The sequence below is a fragment of the Asterias amurensis genome, chromosome 21, assembly GCF_032118995.1.
Source record: "Asterias amurensis chromosome 21, ASM3211899v1".
Lineage (NCBI taxonomy): Eukaryota > Metazoa > Echinodermata > Asteroidea > Forcipulatida > Asteriidae > Asterias > Asterias amurensis.
In genome coordinates, this window is record NC_092668.1 from 13,174,075 (window position 1) to 13,192,687 (window position 18,613).

The 18,613-nt window shown below is 39.6% G+C and overlaps 1 protein-coding gene across 1 annotated transcript; it reads right to left on the reverse strand.

The window, feature by feature from the left end:
* Positions 1-69: 69 nt before the first annotated feature.
* LOC139953289 (uncharacterized) lies at positions 70-17,802 on the reverse strand. Its single transcript, XM_071952769.1, has 4 exons — positions 17,596-17,802; positions 7,240-9,071; positions 5,563-5,664; positions 70-4,862 (listed from the first exon to the last, which is right to left on the reverse strand). Exons 2-4 carry the CDS (start codon positions 7,913-7,915, stop codon positions 2,920-2,922), a joined length of 2,721 nt encoding a protein of 906 aa, XP_071808870.1. The 5' UTR covers positions 7,916-9,071; positions 17,596-17,802; the 3' UTR covers positions 70-2,919.
* Between the last annotated feature and the right edge of the window lie 811 nt (positions 17,803-18,613).

Consider the following 18,613-nt stretch of genomic DNA (forward strand, 5'->3'; position numbering starts at 1 on the left):
CCTCAATACATGTAAATCACATTTTAAACTAGTTAAATCAAACACATACAAGTCCACACGGAACTCCATTTTTCAAACATTGAATTTTGTCGAGGTCAACTCGACATAATTTATTGCAAACAAAAAAAGTTATATGTACATACATTTCATCATTGGTAAAGATATATAAAATAAATTTAAGGCACAATTATAACATACTTTTTATAGCATTATTTTGTCGGCCTCTTATAACAGAGGCGTGCAAGTATCGCGTGTTTTCAGCATTGGTCCGTGAATATGCGAGATTTTGGTTCATTCTCACTTGAAGTAATGTATGTCACCCCATACTGTATTATTAAAGGAAGTAGGGGGTTATTTTGGGAAAATTTAAGTCGATCTTTCAAGGCACTGGACACTATTGGTAGTTGCTCAAAATAATTATTTGCATAAAAACTGACTTCTTGGTAACGAGCAATGGAGAGCTGTTGATAGTACAAAACATTGTGTATACGGCTCCCTCTACGGTAACGTAATTTTTGTGAAGAAAAAAAAAATTCTCACTCAAGTAATATTTGCATTGATTTAGAGACCTCAGCTAAGGTCTCGAAATCAAGCATCTGCGAGAACAAAACTTGTGCGACAAGGGTTTTTTCTTCCATTATTCGCTCGCAACTTCGACGACCAATTGAGTTCAAGTTTTCATAGGTTTATTATTGTTTGCATGTTTCCCTTGTTAATACATCACAGATGGCAGTCAATTACGCATATTGTAACCCATCTATTAAAGAGAAGGTAAATGCCTCAAACAGCTGCTGAATAAATTTGATTCATATTTCATAATTCAAAAAACATGTCTTAAAATTGTTTCTGTTTCTGCTAGCGCTTTGTTGAGTACCTTTTGGTAGATACGTGCGCAATATAAGACTACATAAATTATTAATTGGTGGTAATAGTGTTTTGTTTGTCTGTTGGTTTGTTCTCTGCATGGATGCAAAGTATTGCATACCATGGTGTCAAATTTGAATACCCCAGTTTTTTCTATGATATAGTCATTAATTATTTAAATCAAGTACTTGCAATATTAATAAATAATTCTTGAAACTCCCTACGGTATATCACACCAAAATTGATAAAACAAAAAAACCTACACTTATCTTTCAAATCAAGCGGTTTGTGCTTGTCTATAACTTATACTTTATAATAAAAACCCGATAATACTATGTTATTACACTCCGTTGTAATACTATTACCCAAAATATAATATAGGATACCAACATATAATATAAGATATAGTTCACCAATGTTTTGTACCTTGTCGTGTATAGTTCATAGACTTATCGTATAGTGTTTCCGTAAATGCCTCAGAGGGAGCCCGACTTTTCCTATTCCATTCAGTCTAACTTTTCATCTTGAAATTCCCCCTCCCACCCAGACCAATTGCTAGAGTCATAGAAGGCAAGAAAGGTGGGTTAAAAACTAGACATTTTCCGAAAGGTATTGCTTTAATAATACGGTGGGAAAAGGTTATTTTGTTTCTATGGAAAGCCGTGCCCGATTAAGGCATCTGTGAAATTATTAGAATAAAAGAATGTATGGTACTCTAACTTGCTTGGTTGAAGTTCCCGCTTAAATTTAGAATAAAATTTTGAAGCATTTGCTTCATTGCACATTGCCCAATTTCACGGAGCGGCATAGAAAGTACATATACTGCTTATTTTCTGTGCTTAGCAGATATGAGCAGGGTACCAACTATGCAGTCTCAAAATGTACATGACGTGTGACATGAAGTAAACTATGCTATAACTCTTTTCTGCTTAGCCTAATTTTAGCTCCTATTTGAAAATCATCTCTATGATGAAATAGGCAACAATAATTCGGACACGGCTTACAAAATAAAATATGCTCATCTGGTTGGTGCGGCCATTTTGTATTTTCACTAACTGAAAATTCGGAGGTTTGAGGCGAGGTTGAAATTTTAAAACATAAAGAAAGACCATCATGTCCAGTTAATGGAAGACGTTTTAGACACTTTAGGTGGCAACAGATTTACCTAATAATAATGTGTTGTTCTTGGACATGCACGCAAGCTTTAGACTTACGTACACAATGGACATTAATTGGGCTTAGTCTGCTGCCACCTAGCGTTCAAAATATTCAAACAAAATTGGTTTACTCTACACATAAAAACAGCGGCTCAAACTTAATATCAACCTTGATAAACTTTGGTCTTAAATTTAAAATAAATGTAAATTAAAAGTGAAAAATTTAAACTTAAACTTGTGGTTAATTAATTTGGTAAAATAAAACTTAACTGAATAGCAGCACCAGATAATATATATTAATGGCATAATACATCATTGGCTTAAAAGAGTATAAAATAAACGTTAAAATTTCGTTTTCATATTTAAAAAAAAGTGAAACATCATTCAACTTATCTGTAGGACAGTATCTTTTAAACATTTTCATACGTTTTTGAGAAAAGGGTTTAAAGTTTGTTTGTGGTGTATTGTTTTGGATATTAATGCAAATTGCAAACACTGTTATAACTCCACTGAACTTGTTATGGGGTTTACAGTTCTTACGTGCTTTTAACGCTGCATACGAAAGTGTGGACCTGAAAACAGAAATGGTCCATGTACATACGACCACACAGTGTTTTACCGTGTTGAACAAAGGAATGTCCACAGAGTGTGTATGCAACACAATGCTGTGTGTTCTTATAATGTGTGTAAATCAGACTGGTATGAATGCGTTGGAAAACCATTGGGTTTGTAAGACCAGTGAAAGACAGAGCACCAGTCTAGCGGGTCCACAGTAAACGTATAATCAGACTGGTATGAATGCGTTGGAAAACCATTTTGGTATGTTAAACGAGTGAAAGACAGGGTACCAGTCTAAGGGGTCCACAGTAACCGTATAATGTCTGTAATATAATTAATGCTACCTCGGGTCGGGGGACGGGCCGCGGACAGCCCTCCGTCTACGACTCTTCCATCGCACCGAACGTAGACGGACTCTGGCGCTGTACACCCCAAACTTTGCGGATATTTTCCTGGACAGAAGCGTGAGCTCCAAAGAGCTGAGACTCATGCACATGGAGGTGAAACAGAGTCCGAAGAAGGAGTAGAGGAAGGAGAAGATCAACCCGGCGTGTAGGTTCTGCGGGAGGAAGACAAGGTCTCCAAAACCAATCGTGCTGAGGGAGATGAAACAGTAGTAGAACCCATCCAGGAAAGTCCACATTTGCATGGCGGCAAAACACCCCGCGCCAAATATGAGATAGATGAGTAGAAGCAGCAGCGCCAGCCATATCGGAATGCTCAGCATCGCGATATCGGCTTCTGAGATCCGGGCGAATTCGCCGATGGTGCTGCGTCTGTCCGCCACGCCACTGCGTTGGCGGAACCTACTCATCTTCTTCTCTTCGTCCGAATCCATGACGTCATCGTCGCTGACGACGTCATCATCGTCGACGGAATCACCCGAGTCCATTGTTTCACCACCGGCCACGTCAACACTGACGGAGTACGGCTGACGCTTCGGTGAGCACTCGGTGGAGTTTGAGCTGGACGACGCCACACCCGAATCGGTCGCGGCCCGGTCTCGGTATTCCCTGTCGTAGTCGGTATGCCGAAGTTCGTGGTCCAGATCACTAGAGTCGTTACGAGTCCTTTCCTGGATGTGGTTTGGCAAGCGACCGTTCTGCCGGACGGGCTGTGCTCGGAAGCTGACCACACCGGGCGCTGAGGTGCGCCGGTCGGTACCCCCTCTCATCACCGACGGCCGGTTCGACTCACGCCCGGTCGAGTTTCTCAGGCAATAAATTTCCTCCAATGATTTCGATTTACTTCTCGATAATACAGCGTGTGTATTCGGCATCTTATCGACCATTCCTTTCCTTCTTTTTCTCCTGCTGCTTCCAACAGCCGTCGGCCGTCCATTGTCGACACTGGCGTCTACAACATGTTCACTTTGCAAGTACTGGCCACATTTCTCACATTTCATTGAGTCAACTACTATTTCATGCACGTCCGAACCTTCCCTTGTTCCGTCTGGTGACACTATTGTTTCACTAATATCAACAGTCCTCACGGGGTTTTCCTCCTCCAAGCTCCCATCGACCACTACCGTTATTTCCTCGCAATCTACGGCAGGGTTACCGGCAATCTCCGCTGCTAGAAACTCCGTACCCTGCCTCCCGTTCATCGCAGTGTCGTCTTCTGGTGTTCTGTTTGGACAAACAGCATCCTCTTCCGGCGATAGATTCTGATACACAAACACATCATCGTCCGCTGCACTCACACTGTCGTCATAGTTTAAATCCACACCTGGTTTCGTTATTTCCCCACATTCTGAAACACTCTGATCGCCAGTACCTCCAAATGGTACCTCGGTGGTTTGAGGAGCGGTTGCTATTAAATGTGTATCTTTATCAGAACCGTGAGGTTCAGTGTCTTGATGAGCCTCATTAAAGCAGCCAGTACTCGAGCCTCCGTACTCGCTGTTCGCCTGCTGCTGTTGCTCGAGGTACAGACTCCCCAACCCGTACTTGGCGTAATCCTTGGTACCTCTCATCTCAACCTCACGATCGACTCTTGTGGTATCAGCCTCACACGACTCCTCGTCGAGTGTTGACATTGCAATGTTGATGTGAACCTCTGGAATGTTGAACCGCGTATTGACCACATCGCTAATATGAGGAGTACCTCTCCCTGAGGTTTCATTGTTCTTATCCTCAGCATCATCGTCCTCACATCTGGAATCTTTGGAGTCAGCGTCTTCCCCTTTCTTTTTCTTCCTCCTTTTGCATCGCTGACAAAAGATGTATTTCCCCTTCCGGAAGGCGATGACGGCAATTTTGGTCCAGCGGGCGAACTTATTTCCTGTGGGCAGGAGAAAGAATACGATGTAATTACGTCATTGTTGTTGTTTTTTTTTTGTTTTTTTTTTACTTTTTGAGGGGGGGGGGGGGCTGGGGGGTGTGAGCAAGGAAGTCGCCAGACACACAAGGCTTGAAGGTACCTTCAAGGTGTGGGCTTCAAATCAACTATTTTTCCAGCGGCCGTTGCCACCATAATCATGCTTGAAACAGGGTTACCCCCTTGAGTTGTCGCTAGTCAAATATTGAAACCATGAAATCATTATTGTAAATACTAACACACCAGCAGAACCTTCGTATCTTTCTTTGTAATTCTGCCTGTCAATAAATTATCAATTCACTGACCCCCTCCCCCCCCAAAAAAAAAAAAAATAAAATAAAAATAAAAATAAAAAATCTATGACCCTTCGTTTAGTACACATTCAGGAATAATTACTCAGGGGTTGCTATGGTTTCGAATCATTTTTAATAATAATAAAGATAATAACATGCATTTATTTTTTTGTAAGTTTGTTTCTGCACTGCAACTCTACGGTTCAGAACCACCCCAACTCATTTAGAGATTATCATAATACATGGTTTTACCGCAAACCTTACGACATGTACATGTATATCGTAATTCCACCATGCAAAGTTTCAACTTCTACATTTCTGCATATCAATGCACGAGATTTATTCTGCACAAAAATGATTTGTATACTTGCCTATATCGGTTATAAACAACAACATCAAAGGAATCCCAACCACTGCATAGACAATGGCGAACATTCGTCCGAGGGGTGACAATGGCGTGACATTGCCATAACCTGAAGTAAACAAAATATAAGAAAAACCATGTTAGTAATAGTATCGCATACTGTTTTTGCTGTCTCCACCTGTCAATTTTTCATTGACCACAATATCAATTTCTACCCATTTATACTCCCGGGTGAAGAGAAGCAATTATAATGAAATGTCTTTCTCAATGACACATTAGTGTCATGCCCGGGAATCGAACCGACACCCCAATGAATAAAACACAAGAACTTGAATAATGGCGCGTATTAATATGATTTTATCAATGTGCTTTGATACATCAGTGCCATGGTCATTGGGCCAATAACATTCCTGTAATATTTCTCAGCTCCCCGGGAAGTATAGAGCCCCTGGCTGCTGTTGCGCTCTTTCGTTACACCATATCAACCTCTACCCACGCAGGTACCCATTTATAGCCCCTGGGTGAAGAGAAACATGTATAGTGACGTATCTTGACCGGGATTCGAACCCACACACCGATGAATAAAACACTAGAACTATAAACCGCTCTAATCAATGGCGCCCTATTTAGTCGGGTGCACCCTTGGGAGTAGATGCCCTAATGTATTGTACAGTGTAGTGCACCCGACGCAGCGTTAAGGTTTACATGGCTATGCAATATAGCGGCCAAAAAGGCAACCGTGGCAGATGCCAGTGTAGTCACACGTTAAGTTGGTCCAATCAGTCAATATACCGATTCGGTCATTACAGCACATACTGATACTGCTCAAAATGAAGTGTTAGTCATTGACTTATTCACCGTACACCATATATTCAAAATATGAATGGTGTTTACAGAGAGGGTTATAATTTTCTAACAGTCCAGTTTCCTCACTTGGTGTATCCCATTTTCATGCAAAAGATAACCAACCGGAGATCCCTCAAAGTCAAATCTGAGAAACGTTTCTGTCAGATATGTTTCTCAGATTGTGTATTCCGTAGTATTCCGTAGTATACAAATATTGACTGCTTCGAGTGCTATGGTTAAAACTATGTCTCCCGAGGTGATCCCCGGAGCGTTTTCCCGAGGCGAAGCTGAGGGAAAATAGAACGCTCCGGGGATCACCGCGAGAGTCATAGTTTTAACCATTGCACGAGTAAAGGCAGTCAATATATGTTTTTTAGTTAACGACGTACTATAAGGAAAACCGTTCAATATAACGAAAACCGTTGATATAGTGTCCAGTGTCTTTAATAAAAAATTAAGAACACTTAAAGGCACTGTGCACGTTTGGTAATATTGTCAAAGACCAGTGTTCTCACTTGGTGTATCCCATTATATGCATAAAATAACAAGCCTGTGAAAATTTGGGCTCAATTGGTCATCGAAGTTGCGAGAAAACGATATAAAAAAACACCCTTATTGGACGAATTCGTGTGTGCTTTCAGATAGAAATAAAAGACTTTTAGCTAGAAGTCCATTATTTTAGTGAGAAATTACCTCTTTCTCAAAAATTACATTACTTCAGAGGGAGTCGTTTCCCACAATGTTTTATACTATCAAAAGCTCTTCAATGCTCGTCATAAGTTAATATTTGTTTTGAGTAATTACCCAACTTGTACCTTCCCTTTAAACACCTCCTTACCTATTGTTGATATGATGGTAAAGCTGCAGTAGTAAGAGTGAATCCACGACCACACTCGCCCTTCCTGTATCTCTAAGTAAATTGGCGGGAACCTCACAAGTTTTTGCTCCCAAATTTTAAGGAGATTCACATGGCATGTTTCGTTTCCCGAGCAAGTGTTCAACTCGGCTGACAAATTGTGCCGCAGTGACTCCATCAGGTTCCACTGCTCCACTTCTCTGGCTGCTTCCATCCACATGAAACAGAACGCTCCGATGCAGAGGTAGGATTGAATGAAGAGGAATAGACCGAAGGAAGAGGACATGACTCTCTTGATGAACCTCCAGGCGGGGTTACCGGTTGGTTTAGAGAAACTGGGCCGGCCCTGCGCCATACTGCTACGGGCCATTGAAGCCTGTCTGAGGTACAACCCCGGACCGATGGGAAGAATATTACTCGCATCCCGGAGTGGTGGCGTGGATTCCAAACTACCGGATCGGGAGTGGCTCATCTGATCGGTGCCTCCGGAGCTCCCGACGGTAGTTCGACGGGAACGAGAGCTCATGCCACTGACCGTGGAGAAACGCTTCTTCCCCGGGTGGGCCCACGGTGGGGTCTCGAGGTAGTACGAGCCGATTTCGTTCTCGTCGGCTTCGTCCGCCGCATTACGCGCATTGTGGGATTGTTGGAAAAACATGGTTGTTTTTGGGTGAACTATCCTACTCAAATCAAGTCTACTTTCCTTTTGAAAGCCCACACATTTTCAGCCGAAATATCTAACACAAATCTGATGACTTCAAATATTTATCCACGGCTTATATTCCTCTGAAAAGTTATTTGTAAAATAACTTTGACAGGCTTAAAATATTTAGTGTCTCCAAATCCGTTCGAAGTCATGTACTTCCTCACGATACTTTCTCCCTTTTTTAGGTAAAACAGGCAATTTATGAGCGTGTATTCCAATTCACTTTCTTGCAAACGTCCTCATTAGCTCTGCTCCCAATCGACAGAAGAAGTTGCAGACGAGTTTTCAAACTATCTTTTATCATTCCATTTAGCGTGTGACGTTGTTGGTCTGATAACCAAGAAATATAGATCCTTAGGTCAGCGAAATTCCATCCGATAATGAAGTCCCCCTTTAGTTGTCAATGTTTTACGCGTGTTCCCCCTCCTGAGTCAACTCGACATACTGGTTTTTTTTTTAAGTTGGTTAGTTCTCCTTAATCAAAGCTCCAGTGACGACAGCATGAATTTGATGACGTTTTGAAGGCTTATCGAAAGCGATGTCCAGACTTGTTTATTTTCCTACCTTGGGCAATAAGTTAACATGAAGATACTACCTCCTTGTTGAATACAATGTCGATTTAGTGCGATGGCGATTTCGCTTCGTCATTCCCTGGTTATAGTTTCCAAGTATCTCGTCGCGTTCTCGTTGAAAGGGTCTTGAAGAATGCTCGACTAGTTCCCAATAAGTTTGCCGACTATATTACAGTATATCCCACATGATGAGTGTGCCTTTGTCCATGTTGGGCTCCCGTATGTTTTCTCCTCTTGCTCAATGATGTTCCCCCAAGACGTCAGCCAAACAAGTTATACAACATTACGTTGTGTTTATAGTTTGTACGAACTCCGATGACGAGCGAAGTTGATGCTCTTCTATAACCAGACCAATGCGACCAATTATTGGCGGGTTTACGAAACACAGTTTTCGCTGAATGTCACCGACGAGAGTTGCATTATTACGCTATGAATATAAGTTTTTCAGACTTGGTTTATGATGATGTTAGATTGTTCCATGTACTGTGGATGTATCAGTTGCCAACAACCAGTCGTTCGTTTCGTCAATGGCGAACCTACATGAAAGAAAAATAAGAAACGCCGATCAATAATGCTCGTTTTAATCCGCCCATACAAGCAAAATGCTCAACACAAAGAAGTGAGCGTGGGGCCTGGGTGTTTATTATTATTCATGTACTTTGGTCACAGTACGAGGACGGAAGGCGAGCGGCCATCTTGGGTTTTTAAAACCCATTCAAGTGTAAACAAGTTGAGGTGGCCGAAACGAGGCTGAATTGGGTAGTCTGGCCCCTCTAGTCACGTAAGAGTGAGTTACTCTTACTGGGGTATAAATGGGATAAGAAGACAAGGACAGAAGGAACTTTTACACATGCTTTGAGTACGAAGTACCAGACTGGAATGTTGCCCGTGGAACCCTGGGTGTGTGGGAAGGGTTAGGGAGGGGAGAGGGAGGGGGAGGGGGGACAAGTGCCCCCAAAAAGTGAAATATAATGTGTTCCGAATTGTGTTCGTTTATGTGTCAGATGTGAACTGTTTGTTTCCCCAAATGTTACATTAATGTCCTTGTCCAAAATATGAATTGTATTGTGTCCGAAAATGTGAAATTAATCGTGCCCCAAAAGGTGAAATGATCGTGTCACAAAGCTTGAAATTTATTGTGTCCCGAAATGTGATTTTTTTTAACGTGAAATTGAGATATCAAATGTTTATGTTTTTGTGTCTTAAGGTATAAATGTTTAGGTCCCAAAGTATGACATTTATTGTGTCCAATATTATTAAATTGATTGTGTCTCAAACTGTGAATGTTATTTTGTCCCAAAATATGAATTGCTATTGTGTCAAAAATGTGAAAAATAATGAAGTGTGTCCCAAAGGTCAAAATAACGAGGCACAGAAACCACAGAAGAAGTTATAAACTGCAAGGATGTGTAATAGTTTCGAACGCTTCGAATTACCGACGTCATTATGGTACGGGGCATAGTTACAACCAATGAAGAACACAAATATTTGTAAGGTTATTAAAATGTGTGTTGAATTGCAACTGCATCTAGCTATTGATGATTTTTAGTGGGTAGGCCTATACTTATTTCAAAACAATAGTTCTTGCAGAAAAAACTGAGGGAGTTCATAATGTTCATATTTTTTTAACGTGGCGTTTATATAATCAAATAAATTAATAATAATAATGTTGAACTAGGGCGCCATGTCTGTCAATAATGACACTCCTTGGGCGAAAAGCAAGAACTCTGCTATAATTGAAGTTTGAATTGAGTATAATCAGTTTTACACAAACCAACTTCAGTCTCTAATTGGGATTCCAGACGAATTTTTCATTGAAAGCAAAACAAACAAAAAACAACAAAAAAGGCAAATAAAAGGAAATTTCTTATAAGAGATGCATGAGTAACCTGTCAATGTCCATTATTTTTGTTTGTATCTTGCAAAGAGAACTTTCTTCGAGATGGGTTCAGGGCCTTAGCGTTAACCGCTATACAACAACAGCTTGGGATGATGATTGGCTCATCGACGACTGTTGCATTTTGCCAATCAACTCTAACTCAAATAGTATTTAAATAAGAACTTTTCAATTTCAACACTTTGCGCTCACTTATTTTATTCTCTTTTTGCCCGGTGCATTGTCTTCGGGTGTATACGATTTAAAAAAAAATTAAAAAAAAAAAAAACTCGTTCGAATAAGGGCAGTAAAAAAATGTAATGAGGCAAGGTTTGGACATACATCAGCCGTCGTACTCGATCGATTACACTTTTGAGTTTACCTTATGAATGATTGAGGGCGTTAGACAAAGAGATTAAGAATTACCCCCTCAAGTGATCGATATATCGCCATGGTGTGGCTACATCTAATGTCGGCTTGTTACACATCGCCCACACTACGGTGTTATTTGAACGGGGTCGATGGTAAAGTCATCGGTTTCGCTTGGTGGTCGATAAATTCAAGATGGCGGTGTTTACTGTTTTAGTCCAGTTGAGTCATTTGAGTTGGACCCAGTCGTATCTTAATTTAATAAAACAATGCATTTATATCGCGCTCTATACACAGTGCCTCACCGTCAACAACATAATTAAATACAAAGAAAATGCATGAAAACAAACATTATCATAAGCTGTGAAATATGTGAGTTTTGAGTTGGCGCTTGAAGGTCGCACGCAGTAGACGCTGCTTTCCTAATAAGCCTTTATGAGATATGGCGGACAGCTACAACACTTTTAGGTTTGGGTAAATTTGTGGGTATACACCCAAACCAAACGGTACATTCGTATCACGTCAGCCATACCTCAAAAAGGCTTATAGACTGAGCATATGTTGTTAATTAGTATCACATTTTCAACAACATAAGTGATTTTCAAGGTCATAAATTACATTAAACTAAAATAATGGACAAAACAAAATCTCCCTGCGTAAAACTCCTAAGGTTGGGACCACGATGGTCCCGTTAAGTTTAAAATTAATTAATAGTGATGCGAGACTTGCACAGTCTATGGTACACGGTTGTTCCACAATCTTGGGGCAACAACATGAACTGTCTCTAGTCTTCTTCTGACTAACAGCGGGTTTACACAGTGGCCATCATTCAAAAACATAATAATAGTAGCAACATGCAATTTGTTGTAATGTTCCTACGCTCAAATGTTGCACATTAGTTCAAATTGAGGATAAAAATCCAACTAAATTTGTAAATATACGGTAAATGAGTCTTGCGTATAATACTCTCTAAATGTAAAAAAGTGAAACACACCACTCTTTACATTTCGAGCTGTCTCTCATATGGCTCTTCAAAAAGAGTGGTGGTTAGTTCACTCTTTTTGAGGGGTTTCAGTCAAGGACAGAGTAAAAAATCACTCAAAAAGATGCAAACTTCAATCTCAAAGAGTGGAAGACCACTCGAAAAAGAGTTGTCCTTCATATGGCTCTTCAAAGAGTGCCTTTTCACTCTTTTAGTAATAGGTTGTCTAAGTCTCGCATCGCGGGAACCCGACCAATCAAAATTGGTGTTGCGGATTTCGAGGTAAAAATAATATGGAAGACTCGTTATTAGAGCTTTCTTGATGTTCCATCCACATAATGAAACATTTAAATAATGTCTTACTCTTGCCCTTCAATTTTATTGTGGACAAAGTTTACAAAAACATAGCCGTGTAAATCTAATACTGATAGACGAAAACAAGAAAGATTGGTAGCACCTTGGTGTATCTCAACATTATGCATAAAATAACAAAGCTGTGAAAATTTGAGCTCAATCGGTCGTCGAGGATGCGAGAAAATACTGAAAGAAAAAACTGCTGACTCGAGAAATCATGGTGCATTTTTTTTGTTATGCTTACGCACATTCTTATCCGACATTTAACACAAAAATGTGCTTACCGGTAAACAGCTTTATGAAATCGGGCCCAGGTCGTCGTCTTATTTTTTGATTTTTATTTTTTAATGTAATTATTTGCCCTGTTTGTACCCCTCTAAAATCATTTCAGTTATTGTAATTGAAGTTCAATTGACAAGGAAGGGTATACACCTGCATGCACCATGTGAATTGTTATGTTAATCCAGTCTAGGAAACATCTGTAGTCACGTCGATGACAATTGACTAAAACTAATTATGTGGAACAAATTATAACAGAAGACTGCGGTAACTCAATGGACAGATACATCATGTCAACAACGGGCAGGGTTTTTATTGGCGCTAGATTTTTTTCTTGTTTTTTTATCAACCATTGTATTCGTTTAATATTTGCGTCATGGCGCACGTGAACTTAATTTTAAATAGATTGAAAAAATAACATTTACTCTTTTAAAGGAACATTGCAGAATTGGAGAGAAAACAAATCGTGAAGATCACAGATTTGCATAAAACATATATGGTCTAAGAAAAGTAATGATATAATTGAAAAAAAACCTTGAAATATGTCTGTCTGAAAGGTCGTATTTGATGAGAAATAAATGAAACTAATTGCTTGGAGTTTATCGCTCAGTGAGCGTTGTATTAATTTACGGTTTTGCTTTGTCATGCAAAATGTGTAATCAGTTTGTCACTATTTTTCTCGTGACTCAGATGGCCGATCGATCTCAAACTTCTACATGTCTGCAGTTTATGTGTTTGGTGGAATACATAAAGTGCTTACAATGCCAGTAACTGTTTATGTAATGTTCATTTAAAACTGTTCAATAAAACAAATTGTAAACTGCATTGCGTGTCCATTGCGTGTTTCCTTCCATTGATGTCCATGCAAAAAGAATAGTCCCCACTTACGAATACACAATCTGAGAAACGTAACTAACAGTAAATTGGGGGGAGGGGTCTCGTGCATGAACTTTCTTTCGGGTTTGTTTCAACAATTCATAACAATATTAGTAGACAACCGTGGAACAATGTTGTTCTGTCGCAAGTGAAATATTTTTCACAACTTAATCATAGTATTAATTCCAATGTGCTTAATTTATTTCATAAGGAATACAAAAGATGATCAAATAAATTTGTTGAGTATGTGTTGAATGTTTTGAAATATTCGAAAAGACTGGCAACAAATACATTTTACTTGGGTTGTTTAATACCTTTAGGAAAGGTTGTATATTTACACACAACGAGGCAGGGTATACTTTTGGTATCCTCGCTTGGTGCACACAGCGTGCATAAAATAGCAAACCTGTGAAAGTTCAGGCTCACTTTGTCTTCGAAGTTGCATGAAAATAATGACAGAAAAAATACGTGTTGTCTAGAACTGCGTTCTTTTCGGATGGCTTCATGTCTGAAGCCTTTCTCAAATGTAATTTTTAATACGCAACACCTTTGTTGCGTAGAAATGTATGCTTTCAGATACCTGCTGAGAAAGGCTTCATGCCTGAAGACATTTAAAGGATGTGGACACTATTGGTAATTACTCAAAATAATTATTAGCACAAAACCTTATTTGGTGACTAGTATAATGTATAAAACATCGTGAGAAATGGTTCCCTCTGAAGTGACATAGTTTTCAAGAAAGAAGCAGTTTTCCAGGAATTTGACTTCGATACCTCAGGTTTAGAATATTGAGGTCTCGAAATCAACCATCTAAACGCACACAACTTTGTGTGACAAGGGTGGTTTTTTTTTTCTTTCGTTATTATCTCGCAACTCCGATGACCAATCAAGCTCAAATTTTCACAGGTTTGTTATTTTATGCATATGTTGAGATTCACCAAGTGAGAAGACTGGTCTTTGACAATTACCAATAGTATCCAGTGTCTTTAACCAAACTTGTGCAATATTTGTTTACCTCTTTCTCTAGAACTGTATTGCTTCAAATGGGGGTCGTTTCTAACAATTAACAGCTCTCCTGTGCTCTATACCGAGTACGTTTTTATGGTAATTAATATTTTTTAGTAATTACCAAAACCTATTCGAATTTCAAATAGCTATTCCTAAAGTTTGGAGTGGTTGCAAACTATCAAAGGGAGCCGTTTCTCACAATGTTTTATGTTATCCAACAGCCCCCATTACTCATTACCAAATAAGTTTTTACGCTAACAATTATTTTAAGTTCTTACCAATATAGTGTTCAGTGCCTTTAAACGAATCTGCCACAAGTATTGTGTTTTAAAAAAAAATATGTGATTTTCACACTTTGTTTTAACACGTGTTTTACCGCAACATCACACAATCACAATGCGAGTTAAAGCACGATCAATTGAATTTTTGCATTGCACCTAAAGGTGTGTTACTGATGTGAAGAGCTTCCGTTTAACATTGAACAGCCGTTCATCCGTTCATCGGGAAAGTTGGATGTAGTCATTGCAACTATAAAGTAAATTCATATTTTCAATTTTGTTTAGAAGTTGCATGCAGTCTGATGTATTGAGTTTGAGTTTGGTAATTTTCATATTTTAATAACAAGGTGTCAGAACTTGGCTTTAAAGAAAAAACGCTCAATAAGATTAGGTTAAATAGGGTGCGTTCGTTTAGCTTCCCTGGGTCGACCCTGGTGTGTGTGGCGGATTTTTTTCCCAGGACAAGTGTGTGCAGATAATTACCCACGTTCGTCCTGGTAAAAAAAAAACCGCCACGCACCAGGGTCGACCCAGGGAAGCTTAACGAACGTACCCATAGATGCAGTATACCCTCTGCTAAAACATAGGATTCGAACTGCCTCTGTAGCTACCGGGCAACCTCGGTAGTCTAGTTGGTAAGACACTGCTCTAGAGTTGCAGAGGTCGTGGGTTCGAATCCCACCGAGTAATACGCCTGTGACAGAGCTGACATAAGTACTGAGTATGCTTACATCGGTAAAGTTAAGATAGATGTGTTGACGTCACTTTTTGTTGTGTACACAAATCAACGAAACTATACATTTTTTAACTTATTTTTTAAGGGTTAGAGCCGTTGGTGGTCTATGACAGGGGCGACAATCCGTCTTGAAAGATTGGGGGACATAACGTTAACGGCGTAGGGTTTGTGCCCGATTAAGGTCCCGGGGAAATTTTGCATTTTAGATGGACACAGGGTTTCGTCTTACACAATGCAAAACTTGGGCTTCATGATAAAGGTGTTTAAAAAGATGGGGGACATTTGATATTGTGTCTCCCACCCTCAAACAGATGGGGGACGTGTCTCCCGCCCCCCCCCCCCCCCCTCCTGTTGAACTCCATTGGTCTGTGGGGTAGTGGGTGTTCCGGCAGCTGTGATATATTGAAATTGTACAATAATTCTAAATATAAATTAATTAATTGACTTCAAGACCTTGGTTCTAATCCCCAATTTCCCTTTAAAAAGTACGCTCGAACACGCGTCACTAAATTGCATAGTTTATGCAAACTAGCAGGTGCTAGCACCCTGGGAGTAATTATATGTCAATTAGGATAGGTGAATATTTACACACTTATAAAATATACAAATTGCAGGAAGCACGTATGATGCTAATTAATGATAAACCGTATTAACAAAAAGGATTGTACATCACCTTAAAAGGTGATGTCAAAATTCACTTCGCATATTAAGTATGAACAGGGCTTAAAAGAACACGCTGCATTGGATCGGTCGAGTTGGTCATTGAAAAGCGTTTGTAACCATTTATTATAAAATACATACGGATAGAAAGATGTTGTAAACGTAGAATACAACGATCCGCACAAACATGCCTGAAAATTGCACGGTTTTCCTTTTATTTACTTCGTCGACTAATACGGTCGGCCGTTGTGGCTCCCATTAATGGCCGGCCATGTTAGTTCGCAAAGTACTGGGAAAACCACTCAATTTCGAGGCACCGTTGTTCTTGTATTACCTTGTCTTAAAAGAACTTCCTTGTGGGGCCCTAGTTGAACAACGAATTCCCTTGTGGTTTCTTCCTCTGTGTGCAATACCTTACAAGGGCACTCCCATAAGTTCTACCACACACAACCTTAAGGAGCAGGTTTGTGGTCCTACTATTGTTGCTCTATTGTTAGAACTCCCTTATGGGGTTCAGTTAAAACAAAGAATTCCCTTGTGGGTGCATTGTTCCATCGTGTATGTAAAAGACCTTCCAAGGGCAATCCCATAAGCTCTAGCACACACAAGATTAAAGAGCGAGTTTTGTTGCTCCACGAGTCTTTTTTCATAAGCATTTCCATGTACGGCCAAGGTTGAACAATGACCTATCTTGTGAGGTCCATTGTTCGATTGTTTTAAGACTCCACAAGGGCACCCATGTAAACCTTGTGTTCGATGGCCAAAGTACCTGTACTCAAATAACTACTCGGCAATCTAAGTTGCCTACTCGGCAGTACTTCACATTAGCACACTCGATTGAGATGTACTTCAGAATAACTACGAACAATGACCTATCTTGTGAGGTCCATTGTTCGATTGTTTTAAGACCCCACAAGGGCACCCATGTAAACCTTGTGTTCGATGGCCAAAGTACCTGTACTCAAATAACTACTCGGCAATCTAAGTTGCCTACTCGGCAGTACTTCACATTAGCACACTCGATTGAGATGTACTTCAGAATAACTACGGGTGTTATCTTGATATGCCAAACTGACCGAAATGACGCGATGCACTTAATTCCATTACAGTTACCTACAACACTTGTTATATATAACTCCTCAAGCAACGGTTTTGGTGGTGTCTCGAAAAAATAAACCCGAAGTTAAATGTTGGCGGGGGGGGGATTAATGTTCGTACCCCCCCCCCCCCCCCCCACCAACAAAAACAGATTCACAGGAAATACACAGAAAATAGTAAACTAGTAAAATAAAAAAATAAAAAAATAAAAAATAGAACAATTTAAAAACAGTTTTGTATGCCCTACTTTAAATATTTATGGTTGACCTGTACGACATTTTAAGAATAATATTGTGTGATATTTCAACCAACCTTATTTAATTGAATTTAATTGAATTGAATTGAACACTCACCTAAAGTATAATTCCCCAGTGGTATAATGTGCTTCAAAACCCCTCAATCGTGGTATGACAATGGATACAATATAGAAAGTAATTATACCCACTGCGGCCCAGTCAAAATGTATTGGTTTCCATAGTATAACAAACTGCCATGTGCAAACAATGGAGGAAATTATTGATGCTGAAAATAATGGTCTACTCACCGTAAAGTGGTTTTCATTTCATTAGAACAAGTCTCCTTTTTCCATGCTTCGGGTTTGAGTCGGGTGTGGAAGTCTTAATGATAAATCCCATAGCAGACGATTGTAAGTTTTGGCGGACACTCGTAATGCACATTTTGTGTCACTGCTATCCGTGTAGCCACAGTTAGTACGAAAACTATACTATATACATCAATGATTATAGCTGAGCTGTGTGTGACAATGGGGTCCGGCAACAAAATGCTGGTTTTATGCAAATGAATTACAACGAATCTAATACAGAAGTTTACACTGGTAATACTACAAAAATGCGGGTATGTTTTTCTTGCTCACGATTCAAATCCCACATACATTGGTGGTCTTACGTCTGTCTTAGTCATTGTGTGTAATAATACAACACGATGGATGTTTTTATGGGGTTTTTTTGGTCTGACCTCAATTTGGATGTTAAAGGAACACGTTGCCTTGGATCGGTCGAGTTGGTCTTTGAAAAGCGTTTGTTATAATATGCATATGAGTAGAAAGATGCTGTAAAAGTAGAATACAATAACCCACACAAACATGCCTCGAAATTGCACGGTTTTCCTTTTACCTCGTCGGCTAACACGGTCGGCCATTTATGGGAGTCAAATTTTTGACTCCCATAAATGGCCGACCGTGTTAGTTCGCACAGTAAAAGGAAAGCCACGCAATTTCGAGGCAAACTTGTGTGGATTATTGTGTTCTACTTTTAAATTATCTTTCCAACCATATGCATTTTATAACAAACGGTTACAAACGCTTTTTTATAGACCAACTCGTCCGATCCAAGGCAACGTGTTCCTTTAATCAGTCATGAATTCGCGTTCAACTTTCAGGGACCTTTTTTCTTTCTTTTTTTCAAAATAAAAGTCAACATCATAATGTAAAGGCCAAAACAAATTGGAAAAAATACAGGTGTTCTGATGTATTTGTGGGCTTTATTCTAAACTCTCTTTGATGAATCGATGGTATATGTCAATAGTAATGCCAATGTTGGGAT